This window comes from Leptonychotes weddellii, chromosome 8 (genome assembly GCF_054177405.1).
Source record: "Leptonychotes weddellii isolate Sample4059 chromosome 8, ASM5417740v2, whole genome shotgun sequence".
Lineage (NCBI taxonomy): Eukaryota > Metazoa > Chordata > Mammalia > Carnivora > Phocidae > Leptonychotes > Leptonychotes weddellii.
In genome coordinates this window covers 66,096,500-66,120,981 of record NC_138376.1, presented here as the reverse complement: position 1 = coordinate 66,120,981, position 24,482 = coordinate 66,096,500, and the positions used below count along the sequence as shown (strand labels likewise).

General features: G+C 45.7%; 1 protein-coding gene across 1 annotated transcript in view; it reads left to right on the top strand.

Annotated features, from left to right (window-relative positions):
* The first annotated feature begins 1,456 nt into the window (after positions 1-1,456).
* The window catches only part of GABRR1 (gamma-aminobutyric acid type A receptor subunit rho1), a 35,037-nt gene continuing 12,011 nt past the window's right edge, over positions 1,457-24,482 (top strand). Inside the window, 7 exon segments of the mRNA XM_081829362.1 lie at positions 1,457-1,523; positions 6,079-6,265; positions 9,072-9,076; positions 18,082-18,127; positions 20,799-20,905; positions 22,336-22,403; positions 23,418-23,641. Coding sequence (XP_081685488.1) covers positions 1,457-1,523; positions 6,079-6,265; positions 9,072-9,076; positions 18,082-18,127; positions 20,799-20,905; positions 22,336-22,403; positions 23,418-23,641 — 704 coding nt within the window.

Here is a 24,482-nt window from a genome sequence, read left to right as displayed (position 1 = left end):
AAAAATGTGTGGATAAAATTCTGACTCCGCTACTGGAGGATTATATTCTGATGGTCTGTTGGTCCTTGGCACTGTAGTTGTGGCTGGGGCACTTGTGGAACTCTTGGCTGGGTTTGTTCAGATCCAAAGACCTAGACAGTGGGAAGCTCAATCCAGCTAACTGAGGCTTCTTATTAATCTAGATATCCCATCAATCATAAAAATTGTAAAATAGGTGGTGGGCAGTCTCCAAATAGCCTCTTGTCACCACCATATTAAATAATTTAGTAATTTAAGTGGTTTCGGTGTGACATCAACACCAGCTGGTTTATGGATTAGTAATTCAACAGGAAAATGACACATTACATTACAGATGGGCTAAAAAAACCCTAGAGATCAGGGAATCACACTGAACTAAAATAGCAGATGCAGAACAGGGCTGATGGCTGTCAATGCCTACTGTAAATACCACAGCCTTCTTGGCATGCCTGATATTAATGGTCTGAGGGACATTTTGTCCCCTCTTTGTTTTGTTCGGGTGCTCTGACTGATCTGGAGTGGTTAGCTCCAGACGTGAAGGGGCAAAGGGGAAAAAGAGCCCAACAAAGTGGGTTTATAGGAATAAAAGTTGGGATTCAAGTCACTGCTACCTGACTCCTGGGATGGAGAGAATAACTAGAGTTTGGCAGACTGCTGATTGTTCCCCCAAATGTATTCTCCTGTTTTCACATAATGAAGGAGTTTTAGCTAGGCATAAGGTGACTCATCAAGAAACTACCCGTCTCAGACTCCTCACAGTTGGGAAATGGCCTACTTCTTGCCAGGAGAATGTGAATAGAAGTGATGAGTTCAGCTCCCATATCACTTTCTTAAAAGGAAATTGCTTGCCTTTCGTTTCTTCTCTTTGCCTCTCCCCATGACCTGGGCAGCCCAACTTTAACCATGCATATAAGGACTGCACCCTAAGAAGGGGCAATAAGATGGAACAGACATTGTATGCAGCAGACTTCCCCATCAACCTGGACTGCTCGCCTCTGAACTGTTATATGAGAAAGGAACAATATTCTATCTTACTGTTGGTCTTTGAATGTCTCAATTATACAACAGTTTAAATTGTAGGTTGAGCAATACAGTGAGTAAATAAGTACCTGCATCAGGAACTGAAAAATGACTCTTCTGGTCATTGTTTCATCCAATTCATTTTCTTTGCTTTCTCTTGTCCCTAATTCCCTACCTGGCAAGTTTCAGTCCAATGCCAGGAAACCACATTTAGGCACTGTGTTCAGAGCCAGAGCAAAACTGATGTGACAGAATGTTCTAGAGTGAGTTACTTGAAAATAAATTGATGAAGACCTAGGGCCATTGTCTTGGAGCAGCCAGCAGTGTGGTGTCTAAAGTTGACCTTCTTGGTCAGTGAATGTTGGGCTTATTCTGAGGGCTGGAGGCAAGGGGACATTTGAAGAGCCTAGAAGTGGCAATGAGAAAGCAAGCTAGCCTCAACTACTACCTGGTCCCTTCTCCACTGAAGGAATACTACCCTGGAGGTCCTGCACTGGTGTAGAGAAGGCCATGATGAGTGAGGAATTAAAAAAAAAAAAAGAAGTTAGAGGGGTGCCTGGGTGGCTCAGTTGGTTGAGTGTCTGACTCTTGATCTCGGCTCAGATCATGATCTCAGGATCGTGAGATTGAGCCCCACGTTGGGCTCTTCGCTCAGCAGGGAGTCTGCTTGAGTTTCTCTCTCTTCCTCCGCCTCTCCACCCCTCCCCCACCCCCGGCATGCACACTTTCTCTTTCTCAAATAAATAAATAAATCTAAAAAAAAAAAAAAAGGAAGAAGGTAGAAAGAGAGGAAACTGGTGAATAAAGGAAAAGAAGAATTTGGTCAAAAACAGTGGTTTTTAAAATTGGTCTGGAAATACCATACTTGAATAAGTCAGTCTGTGTCCTCAAGCTTTGGATCTTGATTTCTAACTCCTCTGCCTTCCTGAATCTGGATGCTAGCCCCAACTGGTTCTCTCAGGCCACATGTCATCTTTACAAAACCCTCCTATGTCTTTATCTTGCAAAAATGGCATGGATATTCTCCGCAGTAGAGTTACATGGTGTTAAGGGGGGGAAAACATTTAGTAAGAGCACTTATAGGTCGGGAAGTTGCAAAGTGCACATGGCTTTCTGAGCCCTCATGACCCCCCCTGCCCCCGAAGGGTGCTTGGGCTGGGTATGGTTGCCACCGCCAAATGCAGAAAGGGCTCCAAGACAGGGGCCCTTCCCATAGGGTTCTGCCGTTGGAGCTTCCTGGTGGGACAAGTGGCCTTGTTGGGAAGGCTGGGCATCTAGCATTAGCCTGTCCTTGCATTGAGCTAACTCAGACCTGTTGAGCCGGCTCTCTGCTAAACTACTGAGAGAAGGTAGGAAATGCATATTTCAGGCCATCTGGATTTGCTCTCTTTGGTTATGTCCAGGGTCCTCCAAGCGAGAAAGAAATGCATTTTCCAATATTCCAACATATGCCTCAAAGAGCCATTTAATGGCCCCCTCAATGCCTTCTTGGTTTAGAGATTTTTGTGTACTCAGCCCCAGGGTCTTTCCCCTTTGCCACTTTGATTCTTCAGGTCAGCAAGTCACTATCAATTGAGTATCTAATCATGTTTGGCTTGCGTTGACTTCTGGAGACATCACATATTCTGTCTTTATTTCTGTATGTTGAATTCTTTTCATCATCTTTATTGACTGCTGTTAAAGGATAATTTATATAAGAAGATCTAATCATAACTCTCATCTAACTATAAAAATGAACACATGTCAAAGTTTTTATTTAACTCATTAATTAGCGAGAGGACTAGTAAGATGTTACAAGTAGTTCATATGAGGATTTGATTTACAGAGATTTATCTTATGTACTGAACAAAAAGAATAGTTTGCATAGCTATGGACAGAAAAGATATATTACTATCAGCTTTCTACATGTTGATGTCTACTTGTACAGAGTTGTAAAATAGTCTGGTCAAAGACAATCAAAGGCCACATCCTTAGAGGATGAGATAATCCTTGGAGGGTCCACTGGACAAGGCTTAGTATTCTATTGCAAGGACACCCAATAATTTCTTTTGTCCATTTCAATATCTGACAGTTTCTCCTGGCAGACTTCCTTCCCCTTGTGATCACACATAACTTAAAGATTATTCTTGGTCATCAAAAAAAGCTGGTCTCATTAGGGTTGGCTGATTACTTAGATAGGTGCATCAAAATTGTTGATTGATCAGAGAGGCTTCCTTTCAGCCTGCTTTGAGAAATCTAGAGTCATACAGTATTGAATGGTCCCAAATTAACTTCTGTCTGTAAGTGTTCATAAGGAATCTTAGACTAGACTTTGAAAAGCACATCTTATTTGTTGTCCCAAGATATTCACCCGACTTTAGCTGTGGTACCTTTACATTTGGGTAAATTCCTCTCTTCTTGAGGTGTCAAAAAAATATCCCAAAGGCTTGCCTTTGAAGTGACCTTCCTTATTACCTATCAGGCTGGACTCTATAAACTCGTTCAGGTCAATTTTCCTGGGAGGACTTTGTAAACATCGACTCCATAATTATAGCCAAACTTTGTACTTTATTCTTTTAAAAAATTTTTTAATGATCTTATTTTTAAGTAATTTCTACACCCAACGTGGGGCTCATATTTACAATCCCTAGATCGAGAGTTGCATGCTCTATCTCCTGAGCCAGCCAGGGACCCCCAAATTTTGTTCTTTAAAAGGGCTTGTCACATCTGTTCAACTGAGCATCAGCAACTATAATATTCCAGGCAATGCATTGATCCCCTAATGGAGTCTTCCAATTATGTCTTGGCAAAAAGGAGGACAGATTCTTACTGAACATATGTAAACAATTATATTGAAAAGTAAAGAGAGGGGTGCCTCGGTGGCTCAGTTGGTTAAACGACTGCCTTCGGCTCAGGTCATGATCCTGGAGTCCTGGGATCGAGTCCCGCATTGGGCTCCCTGCTCAGCGGGGAGTCTGCTTCTCCCTCTCCCGCTCCCTGCTCTTGTGCTCTCTCTCTCTTTCTCTCTCAATCTCTCTCTCAAATAAATAAATAAAATCTTTAAAAAAAAAAGAAAAAACCATATATCATTTTTAAATGTTTCATTTTAGTTTACAACAGTAGAATTTACAAAATTATTGTGAATTACATATAGCATAAGAAGAAAAAGGAGGGGCACCTGGGTGGCTCAGGATGGTTAAGCGTCTGCCTTCGGCTCAGGTCATGATCCCAGAGTCCTGGGATCAAGCCCAGCATCAGGCTCCCTGCTCAGCGGGAAACCTGCTTCTCCCTCTCCCACTCTCCTTGCTTGTGTTCCCTCTCTCGCTGTGTATCTCTCTGTCAAATAAATAAATAAAATCTTTAAAACAAAACAAAAACAAAAACTATGACCTTTAAAAAAAAAAGAAGAAGAAGAAAAAGGAAAAGCTTCCTTACACATCCAATAAATAGAACATTAAAACAAATCAACAGTATTCCAAAGAACCTCAATAAAATTTCCTGCACCAGTTTGTTCAATCTTATGTAATTAACTCTCATTCTGATGGATGTTGGGTTAGCAGTTTCATGAAACTGTCTGCTTTTCAACTATAAAGAGTCCTGGAAATCCTAAGTTCCACTGATATGCTCTGAAAGTTATCCAAGCCATGTCTGCCGAGATTTGAAGAGTCAATGGTTTGAAGGACCTTGTGCTATCTTCTTCCACAAGGTTCTGGGAGTGCCCTTCTTTGCTGAAGATACAAACTCTGGCCTATTGATTATAGCAGTCTTTGAATAAGCATCAAAGAAAAAGATAACTATCTACAGTATTTAAACAATTCAACCGAGTAAATTCTGAAGATCTTATTGGCTTTATTCAATGATTCACCAATCAGGCAACATCAATCTAGCAGATAGAAAGGAGCTCTGAGGAGCTATATAAAATGAAAGATTTGTATAAGCAGAAGGGATGGGACAAGGAAGTTACACTAGACGAAAAAGTAGACTGGTTACTGCAAGGTTACTTTCCTTTAGGGGATGGCAGTGGTCTATCAGGTAGATTACTAACTAATGCTAATTAGGTGACTTCTGATTGACTGGTTTAAGATTCCATTTCTGGGGGAGCTGAAACTACGTCTTGGTTTGGTGATATGGAGCTGAGCATAAGTGACTCCATTTTGGGCCCATTCTTTCAACAATAGATAGCGCAGACTTAACGGCTATTGCTAATTTATTACTGGTATTTTTTAAATGTGAAATGTCTGATAAATTTCATAATACAAATAATACAGCTGACAAGGAAATGTAGTTCTTTCTGTTCAAAACAAAGACAAAAAATCCTCTTCCCGGGCGCCTGGGTGGCTCAGTTGGTTAAGCGACTGCCTTCGGCTCAGGTCATGATCCCAGGGTTCTGGGATCGAGTCCCGCATCGGGATCCCTGCTCTGCGGGGAGCCTGCTTCTCCCTCTCCCACTCCCCCTGCTTGTGTTCCCTCTCTCGCTGTGTCTCTCTCTGTCAAATAAATAAATAAAATCTTAAAAAAAAAAAAAAAATCCTCTTCCCCACTAGCCCTCCCAATCTCAGCCATATAGACAACCTGCCCAGGTAGGAAGCCCTGAGCTTCTGTGGATTCAGCATAGAAGGGAGTGGGGGCAGGGAGCTGTGCAAATCCAGCCCTCAGCTAAAGCAAATAATAATGGCTGAAAGCTTAAAATAGATACAGGGAGGAGCTCATTAACTTGGCATGGGAAGCAGTTCAGTACCTCTGGCATTTCTCATTTTGGAAATTGCTTTGGTCCATTTTCCTTCTATTCATTGGACCAGAAAATACAGACCTTTACTAATATATTCACCACATATGATGATGAACTAATTTAGACCAGCCGAAATAATTGTTCGACAGGAACACAGGACTTCAACCTCAGTTCAGAAAATCCCTGACATCTGACGTAGGAGGATTTATAGGTTTAGTGGAAATTGCTTTCTCCTGCTCTCCAGATTACATACTGTGGGTTGATTTTTTTTTTTTTTTTTTTTGCATGAGTAAACATCCTTGGAATAAGGAACAGACCAATAATGTCTTAAGAGAGAAAAAGAACATCCTTTTCCTTTTTGCTATTTCTTGAGAGAACCGTTCGCATTTGGAAACCCACGTTGGCTGTCCAGAATATGAAAGTTGGCGTCTTCCTTTTGTGGTGGGGATGGGTTTGGGCCACTGAAAGCAGAGTGCACTGGCGAGGAAGAGAAGTACAAGAGATGTCTAAGAAAGGCAGGTGAGTGGACTTCCGGGGATAGAGCTTAAGGTATATTGCTCCGGAGGCATTTCCAGCATATCATGTTTTATGTGTATGCCTTTCCCCACCTTTTCCCTTTGTTCTCCTGCTCCCTGTCTTTTAGGAAGTTAGAATTACGTTGTTGTTTTTTAATGATGCTAGATCAGATACAGTGCTATCATTGTATATTCCTAAATCTCTTATGAATTGTCCTGGCGAAAGATAGACTCTGGAAAAAAAAAAAAATATATGCACCTTGTTTTAAAAAATTAAGGGCAGTTATTGGATGTCCGCATCCTAGGTTGGGACAAATCTGCAAATTCTCAAATAGCCAATGGGGTCTCTGATTAGTGAGAATGATTTTGTTAGTTCTAATTATTTCTGCTAGATTTGTGGGTCCCTTACAATGTCTTTTAAAAGAAAACGAGGCGGCTTTCTTCAAGCTGTATGGCTGGACGGATCATTAGATTGTCCCCTACTAGCAAGTGGGGAGGGTGCAGGGATGGACCTGCCTGCAGGCCAGCTGCTCACCCGTTGCCCACGGTGCGTGCCGCCCTGGCCGTGACAGCGTCCGAGGTGGCAGCTGGGGCACAGGCGGACGGCCCCTCGGCACCTGGACTCACTCAGGCGGCTCTGAGCGCAGCACCGGTCATTAACTGATGGCCGTCACAGCCGCACACCTGCTTGCCGCACGTTCATCAGTGAAACAGAGGAAACCTGAACCAGCTCTCTCTCTTTACCGATGAGGAAAGGGAGACAGTAAGCGCATTCTTGACTCTCAGTTCTTTATCAGCGTTAGGTCCAAATTAAGCTTCAGGTCTCATTATCTCTGGATGTAAATATGAACAGACGTCAGAAATATCCATTAGTGCGAACGGAAATGCAGCTTTCTGCAGATCGGGGCTAGTGACGGGGCTGGGGGTCTGACTCTTCAGTGTCCCCCTCCTGGGTTTTGAGGGCCCTCCACACATGGGCTCCCGGACAGCCCAGTGACGGCGCACGGCACTCGTTCTAGGATGTTTTAACAACATCACAAAACCAGGAGCTGAAATATCTGGGGATCGTGGGAAGTCCTGGGCACGGAGAGAGACTGCTGTGTATAAACCACACGCCCTGGTTCTGTCAGAGTCAGAAGTTGCTTGGGCGAACAGGGGAATTTGTGGAGGAGTACTGCCATAGAGCTTATCTGAACCAAATGTGCTCATGAGGATTAAAAGCAACCACAGCGACAAACCCTATTGGTTGTCATCAAAAACTTCCCAGCATCTCTCCTAACCTGGAGTTGGAGTGGCGACCTATTGGTGAATACCAATGAGGAAGAGCAGTCCCAGAGAATAAAATAGATTTTCTTTAAAAACATCATTTGGGGCACCTGGGTGGGGCAGTCGGTTAAGCATCTGACTCTTGGTTTTGGCTCAGGTCGTGATCTCAGGGTCATGGGATCAGCCAAGGGGGATCGATCTCCATGTTGGGCTCCACACTCAGAGAGGAGTCTGCTTAAAGATTCTCTCCCTCTCCCTCTGTGCCCCTCCCCCCGGCTCTCTCTCTCTGAAATAAATAAATAAGTAAATCTTTAAAAAATTAAATTAAAAAATTACTTAAAAGTACTTTCATTTTTTTTATTATGAAAGTCATATATGACTATTATTTAACATTTTTAAAAATGGGAAAAATGTTTTAAAAACATTAAAAACATCCCCAAACCCAGAAATTTATGGGTGTTAACATTGTTAACATTGTTGTGTATTCTTCCACTCCTTTTTTTTCTAAGCACATACTGAGTATTAACTAGTTTGGGTTTATTCTATACATATAGTTACATTTGTAGCTTTAATTTATTTAATATGATTTTGTCTGCAAGTTTACTTATTTATAGTCTACATAATTATCATTTGAATGACTGCATTATAATGCATAATAATGCATAATTTACCACCATTTAAACAGTTTCCTCTGTATTATGGACATTTAGTTGCTTCCTTTGTTATTGTAAATATTGCACATGAATATCTTTGTGCATGAGAATGGTTGTCTACATACAGGATTTTCTTTTTTTAAATAAGCTCTACGCCCAACGTGGGGCTTGAACTCACAACCCTGTCAAGAGTCACATGCTCTACTAATGGAGCCAGCCAGGCACCCCTACATACTGATTTCTTAATTAGGATAGACTCCTGGAAGTGTACTGGGTCAGGAGGGAAATCAGGCTTGGAGATGTAGATTTAATCGGAGTCCTCATAAGTGGTGGTGGATGAGGTGGCCCAAAGACGGCCTGTCACATGAAAGAAGAGTAGGATCAAGGACAGAACCTTAGGGAAGAGCAACATTTAAGGAGAGGATGGAGGAAGAAGCCTTCCTCGGTGAAGGACGCTGGAAAAGAAGGACCAGAGAAATAGGTGTATGACTGGAATAGAGAGGTGTCAAAGATGCCAAGAGAGTCATTTATTCGAAAGTTGTCAAATGCTTGTTAGAGGGCCGGCACCACCCCGGCAATGGGTACTTCATCAATGACTAAATCAAATACAGGTTTTGCCCTCAAGAGGCTTACAGACTAGAGAGGCATTCCAGCAAAGTGTCAAGGGTTTCCAGAGGGAGGGAGTGAATAATAAGGTCAGATCACACAAAGATACAGTGGCTAAGAGCCACTGAGGACCTCAGAGAAGAGAAGAGTGACAGTGGGTTGAAGAGCGGGGAGAGGAGGGGGTGAGTATAGGTAACTCGTAGGAGAAACCCAGCTGTGAATGGAAAGGCAGTGACTGGTGAGAGTGAGAGAGAGAGCCGGGCAAGAGCTCTCGGGTCAGCAGAGACCCAGCGGGTTCACAGGCTAAAGGGGGAAGGTGGGAGAAAGGCGATGACGATGATGTTGATGATGCATGAGACACTTGCTGTCAAATCCCTGTCCTGACAAAGCACAAGCCATTGGATTATGGACTGGGTCTCTGGCTGCCCTAAGTATCTTGGAAGTTGATTTTCTCCTAAGTGAGTAAGTCGCGTTCTCTCCTCATCTTGTCCCTTCATTCTCCAGATGGTTTGCTTGAGCTTTTGACCCTCTTCTTTGGGCTGCTGGTTCTTGTCCAGTTATGACCTGCCACTCAACCTGACGGTTTCCCGCGGCCTGTACTTATGCTGCTCCCCATGCTCATGACACCCTTCCCTTTCCTCTTTCTCCTACTCATTTCTTTTGCTGCTCCAGTGCTTACCAGAGACAACACCTTCTCTGAGGAGCCTTCGTTGGCCCCCTTCCACCCCTGTCTCTCAGTCTCAACTGGGCAACTTACTTCTGAGCTTCCACAGCCCCAATCCATCCCATCTCAGAGGACCAATCTCTCAGCATTAGCGCTCACTCCTCATCTGCCACAGCTTCTAGACTATGAGCTCCTTGAGGGCTGTATTAGTCTGCTCAGGCTGCCATAACAAATCACCACAGACTGGGTGGCTTAAGCAACAGACAGTGATTCTCTCACAGGTCTGGAGGCTAGAAGTCCATGATCAAGGTGCCGGCAAATTTGGTTTCTGGTGAAGTCTCTCTTCCTGACTTGTGGACAGCCCCCTTCTTGCTGTGTCCTCACATGGCCTTTCCTAGGTGCTTGCCAAGAGGGATGGAGGAGGCTTCTCTGGTGTCTCTTCCTCTTCTTGTAAGGACACCAGTCCTATTGGATCAGAGCCCCATTCTTATGATCTCATTTAGCCTTAATTACCTCCTTAACAACCGATCACCAAAAACAGTCACACTGGGAGTTAGGGCTTTAACATATGAATCAGGGGCGCACAGTCCAGTCCATAACAAGGGCTCAACTTGTACCTTTGTCCTTGTCACCCCAAGTTCAAGTACAATATCTGATACATGATAGATACTCAAGAAATGTTAAGCATAAATAAATGAGTCCTAACTCTTGCTATTCCTATACTTTATTCATCCAACAAATATGGCTTCACTACATGATGTTCCAGGTGCTGCACCCAGGGCTTGGGAGACAATGGCGATCCCTTGAGATGCTGACAGTTTAGTGGGGGTGACAGACATTAATCAAATAATTTTTACAGCATGTCAGAATTTCAAGGACCTTAGAAATCCCTTCATTTAAAGATGAGAAGAAATGGGCCCCAAAATACACAAAACTTATGCCAAGGTCATGCAACCTCCCCTCAGAATTCCACACCTCTCATTTCTTTATGTCCAGGACCCACCCCTCACCATCACAAAGGGAAAACAGGACATTATATTGATGGGTGTAAGATTCAGGTTGAACCACATGAAAATGTTTTTCTAGGTCAAAACCAGTTGAATGTCAGCCATTTTATGTGGTTCAAACATTTTCTTGCTTAATCCTCATAGCAGTCTTATAAAGTTAGTATCATTTCCCCATTTTACAGAAAACGGAGGCACAGAAAGATCAAGTAACCTGCCCAAGGTTTACGGCTAGTTTGGGGCCACCCTGGGAATCACACTGAAGTCTGACTGGTGCCAAATGTGAGCCCCTCCCCATACTGTAAGCTGCCTCCTTGAGAAAACCTAACTTCAAATAAGTGATTGTGACTTGTGATTACTGTGACATCAGGCCTCCCTGTGGGTTTTTACTACCCACTCTTCTGGGCCTGGTCCTGTTTCATTTCCAGGTGAGAGGGCAGAAGGTGGGAGAAGGTAGGGAAGTTCATTCAGTAATTTCACTTACCAAAATATGTTGCGGGCTATCTCCTTGACAAACATAGTCTTTGTTTGCTTGTTTTTTTGGTTTTGGTTTTTTAACAGCTGGTATATTTAGTTAGTGATGGGAGCTCAAAAGACATTTACCGAGAGTCTAAAGTGTTCAAAGGCACATAGGTATATAGTGAATAGAATATGATCAGTAAACAAAGGTTGCTCATAAAGGGGGTAGCATTGGAATTAGAGACAGATTTCTACATGTGAGAAAATAGTGTATAGAAAATAGTTAAAGAGCTATAATAAATGGGAAAAATACAAAGTGAGAATTCTGATAAAGAGAAGAGGTGGGAAAAAAATCAGAGCTTTAAATTAAAAGAAAGTAATCCAGTGTCTTCAAATGGGAAGGCAAAGGGAATTTATGTTGGGACATATGTACAAGATAAAAGACATGATCTAGGCTGAGATTTTACCTGAGAAGTAAGGGGACAAACATGCTCTTGCTGTGCCCATTTGCCTCCACCAAGGCTGATAGCATCCTAAGTCTTTGTGCGACGGACCTGCCAGGTTGGTGGGAACAGGGGTCAGTCACGGTGGCAGGAAGAAAGCTTGATCAGATGAGCCCGAGCTAGGACTTGGAGGTAAGATCAGAAGCCACATTGTAGCTGGACTGGTCCCACCCACACCACACACAACCCCCGCTGTCTTTTCATCCCAGGCAGCTCAGGTCTCCCACAGGTGCACTGGCCTCTGGCGTCAAGGAGTGTTCACACCCTGTGTTAGTCAGGTTCTCTACAGAGGAACAGAACCACTAGTATGCATGTAATATGTATCTATCTATCTGTAAATGCGGGATTACATAGATACATTGTGTGACACAGATGTAGTGTAATATACATGTATGGAGAGAGAGGAGGGAAGAAGATTTATTATACAGCAACAGGAGTTGAGGCTGTGACTCAAGTCTGAAGGCAGTCTGATGGCAGAATTCCCTCATCCTCAGAGGATCTCAGCCTTTTCTCTTAAGGCCTTCAATTGATTGGATGAGACCCACCCACACCATGAAGAGCAATCTGCTTTGCTTAAAGTCTACTGATGTAAATGTTTTTTGGGGTTTTTTTTTAAGATTTTATTTATTTATTTGACAGAGAGAGACACAGCGAGAGAGGGGACACAAACAGGGGCAGAGGGAGAGGGAGAACTGGACTCCCCACTGAGCAAGGAGCCTGATGTGGGACTCGATCCCGAGACCCTGGGATCATGACCTGAGCCGAAGGCAGATGCTTAATGACTGAGCCACCCAGGCACCCTACTGATGTAAATGTTAATCACATCTTTAAAAATACCTCACTTCAGGGCACATGGGTGGCTCAGTGGGTTAAGCATCCGACTCTTGATTTTGGCTCAGGTCATGATCTCAGTGTCATGAGATTGAGCCCACACTGGGCTCCACGTTGGGCATGGAACCTGCTTAAGATTCTTCCTCTCTCGGGGCACCTGGATGGCTCAGTCGGTTAAGCGGCTGCCTTCGGCTCAGGTCATGATCCCAGGGTCCTGGGATCGAGCCCCACATCGGGCTCCCAGCTCTGTGGGAAGCCTGCTTCTCCCTCTCCCACTCCCCCTGCTTGTGTTCCCTCTCTCACTGTCTCTCTCTCTGTCAAATAAATAAATAAAATCTTAAAAAAAAAAAAAAAAGATTCTTCCTCTCTCTCTCCCTGCGCCCCTCCCCCTGCTGCTCCCTCTCTCAATAAAAGCAAAAACAAACGAACAAACAAAACAAAAAAAACCCCTTGCAGCAACATCTTGTTTAAACAGGCTGGTGTTTAACCAAAAAGTGGGTACCATGGCCTAGTGAAGTTGACACATAAAATTACCCATTACATACCCATTACATACAAACCAAACCCAGCATTGTGGTTTGAAAAGCAGATTATTGGTTACTTATTCAAAAATCCAACTTAGTAAGAAATCAAAAGAAATGAACTATTTACACCCAAGGGAAAATACAGAATACTTATTCACTATGTGGAAAAATGCACAACCTCTACAGCAATTCAATAAATATAATATAAATATAATATAAATAACATTACAGTAACATCCTTATTAGATAAATAAAAATTAAATGCACACATGCACATACACTCACTCACACACACCCTGCGCTGGTGAGTCTGGAGGAAACCAAAACCACATTTGTGGAGCTCTGCCAGTGGACTGATCCTTCCCACACGGCCACCCACCCATAGGGCCAGAGCTATAAGGTACCTCTAGTACCTTAGGGGTGATGCCTTCTGGAATCCGCTTGAAAGGTCTCCAAGCTCCCCCACAGCCCAGCCCCTTATTTCACAGCAGAGTAATCAGAAACAGACAGAAAGCAGAAATGTGTTGGGGCACCTGGGTGGCTCAGACGGTTAAGCGACAGCCTTCGGCTCAGATCATGATCCCAGAGTCCTGGGATCGAGCCCCGCATCGGGCTCCCTGCTCATCAGGGAGCCTGCTTTGCTGTCTCCCTCTGCCTGCCGCTCCCCATCCTTATGCTCTCTCTCTGTCAAATAAATAAACAAAATCTTAAAAAAAAATAAAAGAAAGCAGAAACGTGTTGTGTTCTCTCATCAGCCAGGAAAGCTGGGGCTTGAGACAGTATGCCGGCTTCCTCACTGGCTGGTGTCCTTCCTGCTCTACCAGGTCATTGCCTCAAAGAGCAATGTGTACAAAGTATGACAGCGGCCTGACTCACGGTGCGCACTGGAGAGGAGCCCCGTGCTCAGTCTTAGGTGAGCAGCAGAGCAAGCTCAGCTGGTCTGGCCTACGTCTCCCTCCTGACCTCCCTCCCGTTGCCACACGGGCCTGCTCGCCGCTCCTGCCGCACCCTGAGCGGCCCCACCTCCTGGCCCCTGGCCCTGCCGGCCTCTGCCGGGAGCACTCTTTCCTAGCCTCAGCAGGTGGTTCCCTCGTCTTCTCAGGCCTCTGCCTGATTGTCACTTCCAGGGAAGTGTTCCCCGTCCACCCATGTGAAACAGCCAGCTAAGCACCCACTCCCAAACCCTTACTCGGCTTGCCATCATCGCCCTAAATGTACGTTCCCATAAGGTAAGATGGAGCCCTGGATGTGTGTCCATGAGAATTTCCTTTGACGTTCTGGCTTCGGCAGGAACAGTGATAGGCAACCCCAAGAACCCACCACTGAAGCTCTAAGCTCGATGGGATGGTGGCAGGAAGACTGGCTCCAGACAGTAAGGAGGCCTGGCTTTATGACCTGGAGTTGCCACATACTCCATGACTTGTGACAAGTCACTGGACATCCTCAAGTCTGTTTCTTCCGTAGAGTGGAGTCAGTTAGCTCTGTCACCTCAGGGTTATTTTAAGGACTGTGTGAGCCGAAGTACGGGAAAGTGCTTTGACTACCATAAAGCTCAATAAACCCCTAAACACCCTGGGCCTCGCTATGCCATCTTGTGATGTGCACACCCTCATCCCACCAGGCACTCCTTAGGGCTCATCTCTGCTTGGGGGACAGTGACACCATGCACACCATCCGGGGACACTCCCAGGATCTGCCAACTAGAGGCCCGCCCCAGGGAAAGGCGATCAGTGTAGGCTGTCTTGCTCTGTCTGAGCTCTCACTGGTTTCATGCTATCGACATGATGAGACACAGTAAGTTCCTAAGGTGTCTGTGTAATCAAAGTTCTAGCGCATGGCCAGGAATCATCCTGGAGCTTAATTCAGCAGCTTTCACGATACCATTTTTTCTTCTTTGTCAATCTCAAGAAAGCATTTTCTCGTCTCCAGTTCTCTGGCCTCTCTCTTATTTTCCAGATTTTCTCTGCTTCAGAATCCTTAAGTTTCCTGAGCTGTGATTCATCTGGATCTGTAGGCTTGAGTTCCATTTAACCAAAAATTAGAACAGTGGTTTTCAACATTGGCCAAGAAGGTTTGAAAGCTCTTGATGGCTGGGTCCCACCCCCGGTGTGGGGTGTGGCTTGGGAGGTTTTAAGCATCTCGGGTGACCCCAAAGTGCAGTCGGGCTGAGAAACCCTGAGTTAGGTGATCTCATGCCAACATTTTCACTATGCTGAGCAGCAACTCATTCACTGCCCCCTTCCCAATGCAGAGGCCAGTTTCTTTGACAGAGATTGGATTCTGCTAGCAGGGTCTCAGCCTTATCTTAATCGTTGGCTAACATTGCCCCTCTCCTCCCAGCAGCATATTTCCGTCTGCACACTCTCCCGGCTCAGAATACAACTTTAAGGAAAGCTGCTTGTCTTTAGCAGCTTCCTTGAGTATCACCTCATTTAAGCCTTGACCTCCTTGGCACATTTCTCACAGGACCATTTGACTCTTTGGAATGTACCTTTGGGTTTGTGCTTCTCCTTCCATATTTTGTACGTATTTTTGTGAAATCTGAGTTCTGCACACGGTGAGGAGCTGGGGCTACAGAAGTATATGAGATAGAGTCCCTCCCTGATAGAATTCACAGTGAAGTGCATGAAGTGGTCAGAAAGCCCTCCGCCACACGGGCTGGTGCATGTGGAGAGGAGAGGAGAAGTGCTGACTTTGGTGGGAAGGGGGGAAACCTAGAAATTCTTCTAGGAGGAGGTGATATTTGATCTGGGAGTGCAAGGCATTGCCTAGGTAAGAAGTATGAAGAATGTGGCAAAGATTTCCAGACAAATGGGATAGCAGGAGCAAAAGCATAGAGGTGTAATGGGCAACTGCAACAAGTGGGGGACCAAGTGGGACCTGAAGCTGAGAAGGAACCTTTATGTATACGTGACTATTACTAATGCCATGAAAACAAGATTGTTTTCATTAATTGGTTGAAAAAATTCCTTTGTTATCAAAATTAAGTTCTCTATCTTCTCAGAGATAACAAAATCAGCAAAGTGAAGTAGAACTTATCAGGTGCTCTGCTATCAGCTAAAAGAGGGAGACTTCCAGCAGACCCCTTGCTCATCACAGGTTCCCATCCCTGCTCTATCCAACCTCTGAGAGAGTTCTGAGATGTGCTTCAGGAAAACATCACCCACCTACAAGCTGACCAAGAACTATAACAAGAAAACATCAAGATGTACCATAGGTCAGAACTTTTTATTCTGTCCAAGAGGCTAGGATGGACGTGGGTGGTTCAAAAAATGTACACCCTCTGTTCAGTCCAAAAAGGTGTCTCAAATGTCATCCTATATCATTGTAACTTGGGACATGTCTATATTTTCTTCATAACTTCTCAGGGGCTCATTCAATAAATAAGTGGCCATCAGTTTTGTGTAGGGTCCATGCTAGCTTCTATGTGAGGGGAAAGATCAGCTTGGGCCTTCTACATCTAACCCAAATTCCAAGCAATGGGAGCCAAATCTTCCAACGAGACACCAGAGCCAACCTTGCTTCCAATTATGGAGCCAGACCGTCTGGATTTGACTCCTGAATCCATCATATTTACAAGTTATTCAGACCCCCTTTGTCTTAGTTTCCTTATGTATAAAATGGGGATAATGATAAAGCCTACCACATAGGGTTGTTATGAGGACTAAGCCAAGTTAGTACATGTAATATAAGTTAGCATAGTACCTGGCAGATAGTAACGACCCAAGCAGTGTTCATTATTCCTATCATTTGCTGTGTGTCATACTTCATTTCAAGATTAACAATCAGGGGCACCTGGCTGGCTCAGTCAGTAGAGCATGCAACCCTTGATCTGGGGGGTTGTGAGTTCGAGCCCCACATTGAGTAGGGCCTACTTAAAAAAATTAATAATCATACTCCTGGCTGGTAAAAAGATGCCAATGCCATGTAAAATATATCACGATATACTGTAACTTGAGTTTAAAAGCAAGTTACAGTGTCTCCTCTCTCTCTCTTGGAGGATAAGGGTATATGCAGATGGCAGAGATTATTTCTGAGTGGTTTTTATTTTCTCCTTTATGTTTAAATCCATTTTACAAATTTAACATGGGCATATAAGCAAAAAAAAGAAGTTATTTAAAAATATTAAACAACATCAGTGAGAAAGACTTTAAGGATCCTATTTATCAGTCTTTTCTAGGCTAGAATCTAAGCTTCACGATGGGAGAGGCAATGGCATTTCAGAGCTCATATCTGTTTCAGGCTGGCCCAAAGCCAAAGCAAGAACTGGGTCAAGCTCAATTCCCATCCCAAGCCCTTCTTTCGATTCCTCCTGCTTCCCTTTTCAGATGCCGATCAAGGGGGCTGATTGCTTCCTTCATTCCACTAACATGTGTTGAGAGCCCACAGGGGCCCAGCACTGTACAAGGTGCTAAAGATAAAGAAGACTCTGCCCTTGGTGGCCTGTGATCTCACCCTACCCGTGCTGACCATCAGTTGCCATGGCCTGTCGCCCAAAGACAGCGCTCCCTGCAATCTTAGCTCTTCCCCACTCCTGCCGAGCTCCTGCTTCTGCCCCACTTTGCTACAGATGACATAATCCCTACGCAACAGTCCTGATGTGTGTGCATCAGTCGAGTTCTCGCAGAAAACAGCATTGCCCTCAAAAGGGCTTACCCAATAATTGAATGAAGGGACTACTCATAGAGCTGACGGTTCAGGGAACGAAGCAGGCATGCCAATGTCCTCAAGGACGAGGACCAGCAGGAAGCCATGACTACCCACAGTCCTGGAGGGGAAATAGTATTATTGGAGCCTATTGAAGATACAGTGATTATCTGTAATCACAGAGCAACCAATTGCTAGTTCCTGGCATTGAAGCAGTGAGAGAATGAGGAATCAATGCCCTGCTCTGCCATCTCCCGCCAGTGCCCATTCGGCTGAACCCACAAGCCAGAGAGCAAGGATGCCCGAGTGATACAGGCCACCTGGAAATGTGGTACTCTCTGTAGTAACAGTTTCATGGTAGATCCAAGTTAAAAATGGCATCAGTTTCTGGTCTGGGTGAACTAATGGGGCAGATATTTTAAGGCAGACCTCCTCAGACCAGTTGTTCTAAGTAATTAATTCTCCAAATCCCTGCTCCTGTGGGTACTGGGAAAACGCTCATCAAAAGGCTAAATCAGCGCATTGAAGCTTCGTAGTTTTGTTTTTTTCTTTCACATTTTATTCTGACTATATTGGAAGTAGATCTGAAGGGTGAGGGGTGCTTTGTTGATTTGAGTACCTAGGCTGTCTCTAGCGCGCCTTTGTTTTTAATGTTCATCGTAGACAGACGACGACCAGAAGTACACAAAGATGCCAACGGGTAACACAGGCATGGCCATAAACACACGAGCATCATTCTAAAGATGTCTCTTCCCCACACCTCAACTGTGGTGACTTTCAGCAGCAACACCCCCCACCCCCCCCACCCCCCTGCCCAGCCAAGGGGCACGAGGCAGAAGGTGGGAGACCAGAGGAAGGGAGAACTGGAAAGGAAAAGATGGTGGGGCTCCCAGCTCCAGCTGGGTGGGAGAGGATGCGGGAGGTGACGGGGACCGGTTTTCCTCCTCTCCAGGTTCCCGGCGTCTTCCTCCCTTACATCCATAAGCAGCGTAGCTGGGTCCTGGCTCACAGTTCCGATTCTTCCCCTGGACTGCTTCCTTTGCAGTCACTTCCTTACCTCAGAAGGAAACATCCTTGTTGGCTCAGTAATGACAGTGGCTCCTTCCATTTGTGAACCCTTTGGAGTCTGAAGAGTACTTCCACACACATTATCTCATTTATTCCTCACACCCCTTGTCAGCTCGCAGAGCTTTACCTTCTAGTGGTTGAGGAAACCGAGTCTCAGGGAACACGTTGCCTAAACGCACTGAGTAGGCAGCGTCAGAGTTTCTCCGTCTCTCAGCCACTGTTTTCCCCCACAATGATGAAAGTTTTCTTCAAGAAAGAAGATAGCAAAGGACTTAAAGGTGGACTGAGGTCATTATAAAGGAGGAAACCATGCATACCGAGGATAAAATGAACCAGGGCAGTGACTCTCAAAGTGTTGTCGCCAGAGCAGTGGCATTGGTGGCATCTGGGAATGTCTTAGAGGTGCAGATTCTTGAGCCTCAGCCCAGACCTACTGAATCAGAAACATCAGAGGAAAGGGGAGGTTCGGGAACCTAGGTTTGAACAAACCCACCAGGAGATGCTGATGCATGCCAAAGTTCGGGAACCACTGCCTCCAGGGGAAAGGAGGTGGGTGTGGTGGTAGCCTGAAGAGAACGCACGGCTGGTGTTAGCATAAGGAGGAGCCGGGAAGGTAGTCAATGATTTCTTTGGATTCTAGAGATGGTGCTGATGGGTGAATGAAGACTGTTCAAGGCCATTGAAGCCTTGTTTGTAATAGCAGGAGACTAGAAACAACCCAAATATCCACCAATAGAGGATGGTCACATGAGTTATGGTGCATCCATGTACTGGAACACTACACAGTGTAAAGCAGAATAAGAAGCTTGAGGTATTTATTTATTTTTTTTTAAAGATTTTATTTATTTGAGAGAGAATGAGAGACAGAGAGCATGAGAGGGAGGAGGGTCAGAGGGAGAAGCAGACTCCCTGCCGAGCAGGGAGCCCGATGCGGGACTCGATCCTGGGACTCCAGGATCATGACCTGAGCCGAAGGCAGTCGCTTAACCAACTGAGCCACCCAGGCGCCCCGAGGCTTGAGGTATTTAGATATGGAAAAAATCCGAAGTATATTTAAATAAAAGAAGAAAAAGCAGAAGAGTTTATATAATATGTTAACTTTGGATTTTAAAAAGGGGAGAACTAAGAGCATATATTTGTATTTACTTGTACCTATAAGAAACTCCGGACAGAGACAAATCATTCAGAGAGGAACTTGTGGATGGGAGAATGGGAAAGATGGAAACAGAGATAAGATGTCAACTTTTTACTGCATTTCCTTTTCTAAAATTGTCCAACCCTGTAAATAGATTACCTATTCAGAAAAAATAAAAAATAAATAAAAACAGCCATCAGTGTAATTCAGCAAGGGAAGAACAAGAGGCTGCCTCCTATGGAACAAGGATGGTGGGCATCTCCAAGGGCAGAATGGGCCAATAGAGGTCAAGGGTACCAAGTTCTGCCCACACCCACTGCCTCTCCCCTCCAGCTCAAACTCTCTCAGAATGGCCAAAACGCTTTGGGGGAGTTTAGACTTCTTAATAAGGCCAGGACCAGCAGTTCTCGGCCTTAGCTACACATTAAAATCATCTGGGAAGGGATGCCTGCGTGGCTCAGTCGGTTAATCATCTGCCTTCAGCTCAGGTCATGATCCCAGGGTCCTGGGATCGAGTCCCGCATCGAGCTCCCTGCTCAGTGGGGAGCCTGCTTCTCCCTCTGCCTGCCGCTCCCCCTGCTTGTGCTCTCTCTCTCTGACAAATAAATGAATAAAATCTTTAAAAATAAAATAAAATAATCCGGGAAGCTTTTGGGCACCTGGGTGGCTCAGTCAGTTAAACATCTGCCTTTGGCTCAGGTTATGATCCCAGGATCCTGGGATTGAGTCCCATATCGGGCTCCCTGCTTGTCGGGGAGCCTGCTTCTCCATCTTCCCCCACCCCCGGCTCATGCTCTCTCTCTTTTGCTACCTCTCTCTCTCAAATAAATAAATAAAAATCTTTAAAAAAATAAATAAAAAAAATCATCTGGGAAGCTTTTAAAAATACCAATTGTCAGGCCCCATTCCCAGAGCACCTAAATCCAAATCTCTGAGGTGGGGCCTAGGCATTGTTATTTTTAAAGTTCCTCAGGTATGATTCTAAGCCACAGCCTTGGACCTTCTGGGTCAGCTCATTTATCCAGAAAGCTGGAGAGAAGAAGAGAGAATATCCAATAGCTTAAAAGAAGAAATAACACATCCCATCGAACCTGTCACGATCAAATCTGACTGCAAATTTTTTTTTTATCTGTCTTGACTGGAATCTGTGATGAACCTGTTTCTCCCCGCTTGGCAGCCCAATTCTGAAGCGAAGCCCTGATATCACCAAATCGCCACTGACCAAGTCAGAGCAGCTTCTGAGGATAGACGACCATGATTTCAGCATGAGGCCCGGCTTCGGAGGTAGGAGACATGCACTCATGGTGGGGTCTGTCCACCTGTCCACGGGTAGAAGTCAAACCAAGGGACCACCCTGCTTTGCTCTCCCCCAATCAGGTCTGCCTCCATTGTGCTTGGAGGCCGAGACGGAGCCCGCAGCATCTTCTGAGCATCACCGCTGCCCAGCCCTGCCGTGAGCTCTGCTAAGCACATTCTCAGGCTACCTAGCTGAGCTGTTGTCCGGCCGCTGCTCCGTCAGGAAGGCTGGGGACCGGTGAGGCCAGCTGGCTGTGGGCCGGGCCAGGGGAAGACCAGGCAGCTGCAGCCCAAAGCTGCCTCCTGAAAATGCTCAAAAATAACAACCTTCGACTAAATTCGTGCTCATCTGGGAGCTGGCAGACGGGACTGTGGGTGTCAATCTGAGGGCAGAGTGTGGTCTGCTGGGTTTAATTAAATGAAAATAGCTTGAGAAAATAATGATCTAGTGCAGAGGGCTGTCACAGCCCTTTGAAGCTTAGCCTGCAGCTGGTGGATTTCAACCCCTTCAGTGTCAAATAGGGTTTTCATCCATATGGGTTTCTTCCTGGAATAAAATATTTATTTTAGAAATTGTTCTCAGTTTTTTATTTCTCCCAGCCACCTTCACCCAAAGAATAAACAGGTTCTAGAAGGGGGTCTCTATCCAATCCATAACCTGCCGCTGTTGGATCTAAACTTACCTCCATCCATGATAATCCAGGTGTGCTCCAAGCCTGCCCCACATCCAGGGAGAGAAAGGGGCAACAATCTATTCCCTTTATAATGCTTTCCTTCTCTTGATGAATATTACGTTTTCATGGCCTAGAAATGCCAAAAAAAAAAAAATTCTAATGTTCCAAGGCCACCCTGGTGCATCATGTCCCCCTTGGGAGCGACTCCATCATGTGGCAAAGATGCAGATCTGTGGGCTTGGCAAACGACCTGAATGTGGCTTTGGTTCTGGGTGCCTATTTACCAAGCAGTGCCTTTCTCATGGCCAGACAGAGACATTGGCTTCCATGACAAAATCAGGAGGCAAACATAAAGAATAAAGTAGACGACCTCGTGCTAGGGAGTAAATCCTTAGATTAGACCCAACTTTGAGCTAGGTCTTCACTGTACCTTTCAATGAGCATGTGTAACCAAAGAAGAAAGCTTCAGAGGAAGCTCATCGTTTCAGAATCACCTGAATGATTCAGACAAAAGCTTTAAAAAACAAAACAAAACAACAGCAACCTTTGTTGGAATATTCCAGGGAGCCAGCCCATGATTCAACCCTTTGATTTCTGGCTTCGCTTCAGCTTGACATGTGGGGACGCCAAACCTTCAAATCTGGCAGGAAGCTGAGGAAACGGGTTCCAGGGGGAACGCTCCTCATGCCTGTAGTAAAAATTCAAGTAAAAAGAATAAATATTCTTGCCACGCCCCGTTTGCAGGTCCGGCCATTCCTGTCGGTGTGGATGTGCAGGTGGAGAGCTTGGACAGTATCTCAGAGGTCGACATGGTAAGCGCTTCTGTTGCTGGGGCTGTGGGCAGGTGGATTCACACGGGGCCTGTGCTGGGCCAGGACGTCCACACACCCGAATTCACTGGGTCTCACAACTCCCCGGGCCATGGGAATGCCCATACTCATTTTATAGGTGGCTCAGGAAGGTTAAGACTCTTGCCAAAAGCCACCCAATTGGTATGAGACAGAGCTGGATGGCAAAGTTGATCTCCCTCCAGTGCCTAGGCTCTTGCCACGGGCATGTGCTCTCTAGGCAAAGGCTCTCCACATAAACAGTAGGGTCCAAGGTTGCAGCTGTCAATGACCAGATGTTCTACAGCTGGAGATCCTGTATCTGGATATGGAAATGCGGAACAGCTGAAAGGGGTCCCTTTTTTCCCTTGTTAGTGGGTTTAGGTGGGAAAATGGAAAGTTCTACAACTCCTCGACTTACAGGACTGTTTACAGCCTTATCTTAGTTTGGGTTCTCCAAAAAGCAGACTTGAGAGAAACATTCCAGCACAAGTAGTTTATTTGGGAGGTGATCCCCGGAAACATGAGGAGAGTGGGGGGAGGTGAGACAGGGATGGGGAGAAAGGAAAAGGCCTCTGCCTTCAAACCAGTTACCACTGTGAATCTCAGTCCCACTGGGGGAGCTCCGAGAGTCAGCGAAGAACACACTCCGGGTTATCCCAGCTGAGGGCCCAAGGAGCTGGGGTGCTTATCTAGCCCTTCCCACCCACCCCGTCCCCCCAGCACGTTGAGGGTCAGCAGTGCTGGCCGCAGTATGTTGCCAGTGTGGGGGCAGATGCCGGGGGATGGGCTGCGGAAACGGGTTCTGCTAGAAGTCTCTGGCTGAGTCCCTCCCCTGCAGTCCTCCTCCTACTGCAGCAAACCCCAGGGACCGGCTGCAAGACCTCGACTCTGCGGTTTCATTCCCAGCCAGGTGATGGCTCCACGGGGCGCCCCGGGTCCTGCAGACACCCAGTAGGGTCAGTGCGTGGGGTTCCCCTCTCTCCCCCTCCCCTCCAGGACTTCACGATGACCCTCTACCTGAGGCACTACTGGAAGGACGAGAGGCTGTCCTTCCCGAGCACCAACAACCTCAGCATGACGTTTGACGGCCGGCTAGTGAAGAAGATCTGGGTCCCCGACATGTTTTTCGTGCACTCCAAGCGCTCCTTCATCCACGACACCACCACGGACAACGTCATGCTGCGGGTCCAGCCGGACGGGAAAGTTCTCTACAGCCTCCGGTAAGGCCCTGGCAGCCCCCCTGCGCCCGCGCTCTGCCCTTAACCTGGAGGTCCCCTGACTCCTGAAGCAGGGGCGGAAAGGCAGGTCATTAACCACAATGGCAGTTTGGCTCTTTGGCTTTCAATAGCCAGCTTCTAACCTCTCAGGAGGCGCCACCTTTTCAACGTCAAGGGAGACCAATTTTACGCACGAGAAAAAATTGTAAGGAATTATTTAGTCTCAGAAACACATTTGTGTGGGGCGCCTGGGTGGCTCAGTCATTAAGGGTCTGACTTCGGCTCAGGTCATGATCCCAGGGTCCTGGGATCGAGCCCCGCATTGGGCTCCCTGCTCGGCGGGAAGCCTGCTTCTCCCTCTCCCTCTCCCACTCCCCCTGCTTGTGTTCCTGCTCTCACTCTCTCTCTCTGTCAAATAAATAAATAAAATCTTAAAAAAAAGAAACACACTTGTGGGAAGTTCTCCAGCTGATACTTACGATTTAGGCCTTATCCTGGAGGTTCTATTTTAATTTAAAAACTTTAATCAAAGTTTTATTTAGTTTTCTTTATGTAGACTCTAGTGGGATTCAGCGAAATAGATAATGTATTCTTCTGAAAGACTTGCCTCCTTAGATGTCTCAGTTCCCATCTTTCAGGTATATTTTAGAACTTGGGCTAGGAGAAATTCTCTTAGCTGACCTGACCAGCCACAGGCATGTTTGGTATCCTTTCTCACCACAGTGTCCTACTGAAAAACTGGAAATCCCGGGCTGCTTTATGACTTTAAATGGTATTCTGAGCATCACTTTTAAATATGAAGAATACAGTCTTTTTTTCTTATGAGCGCAGATGCCTTAGAAAT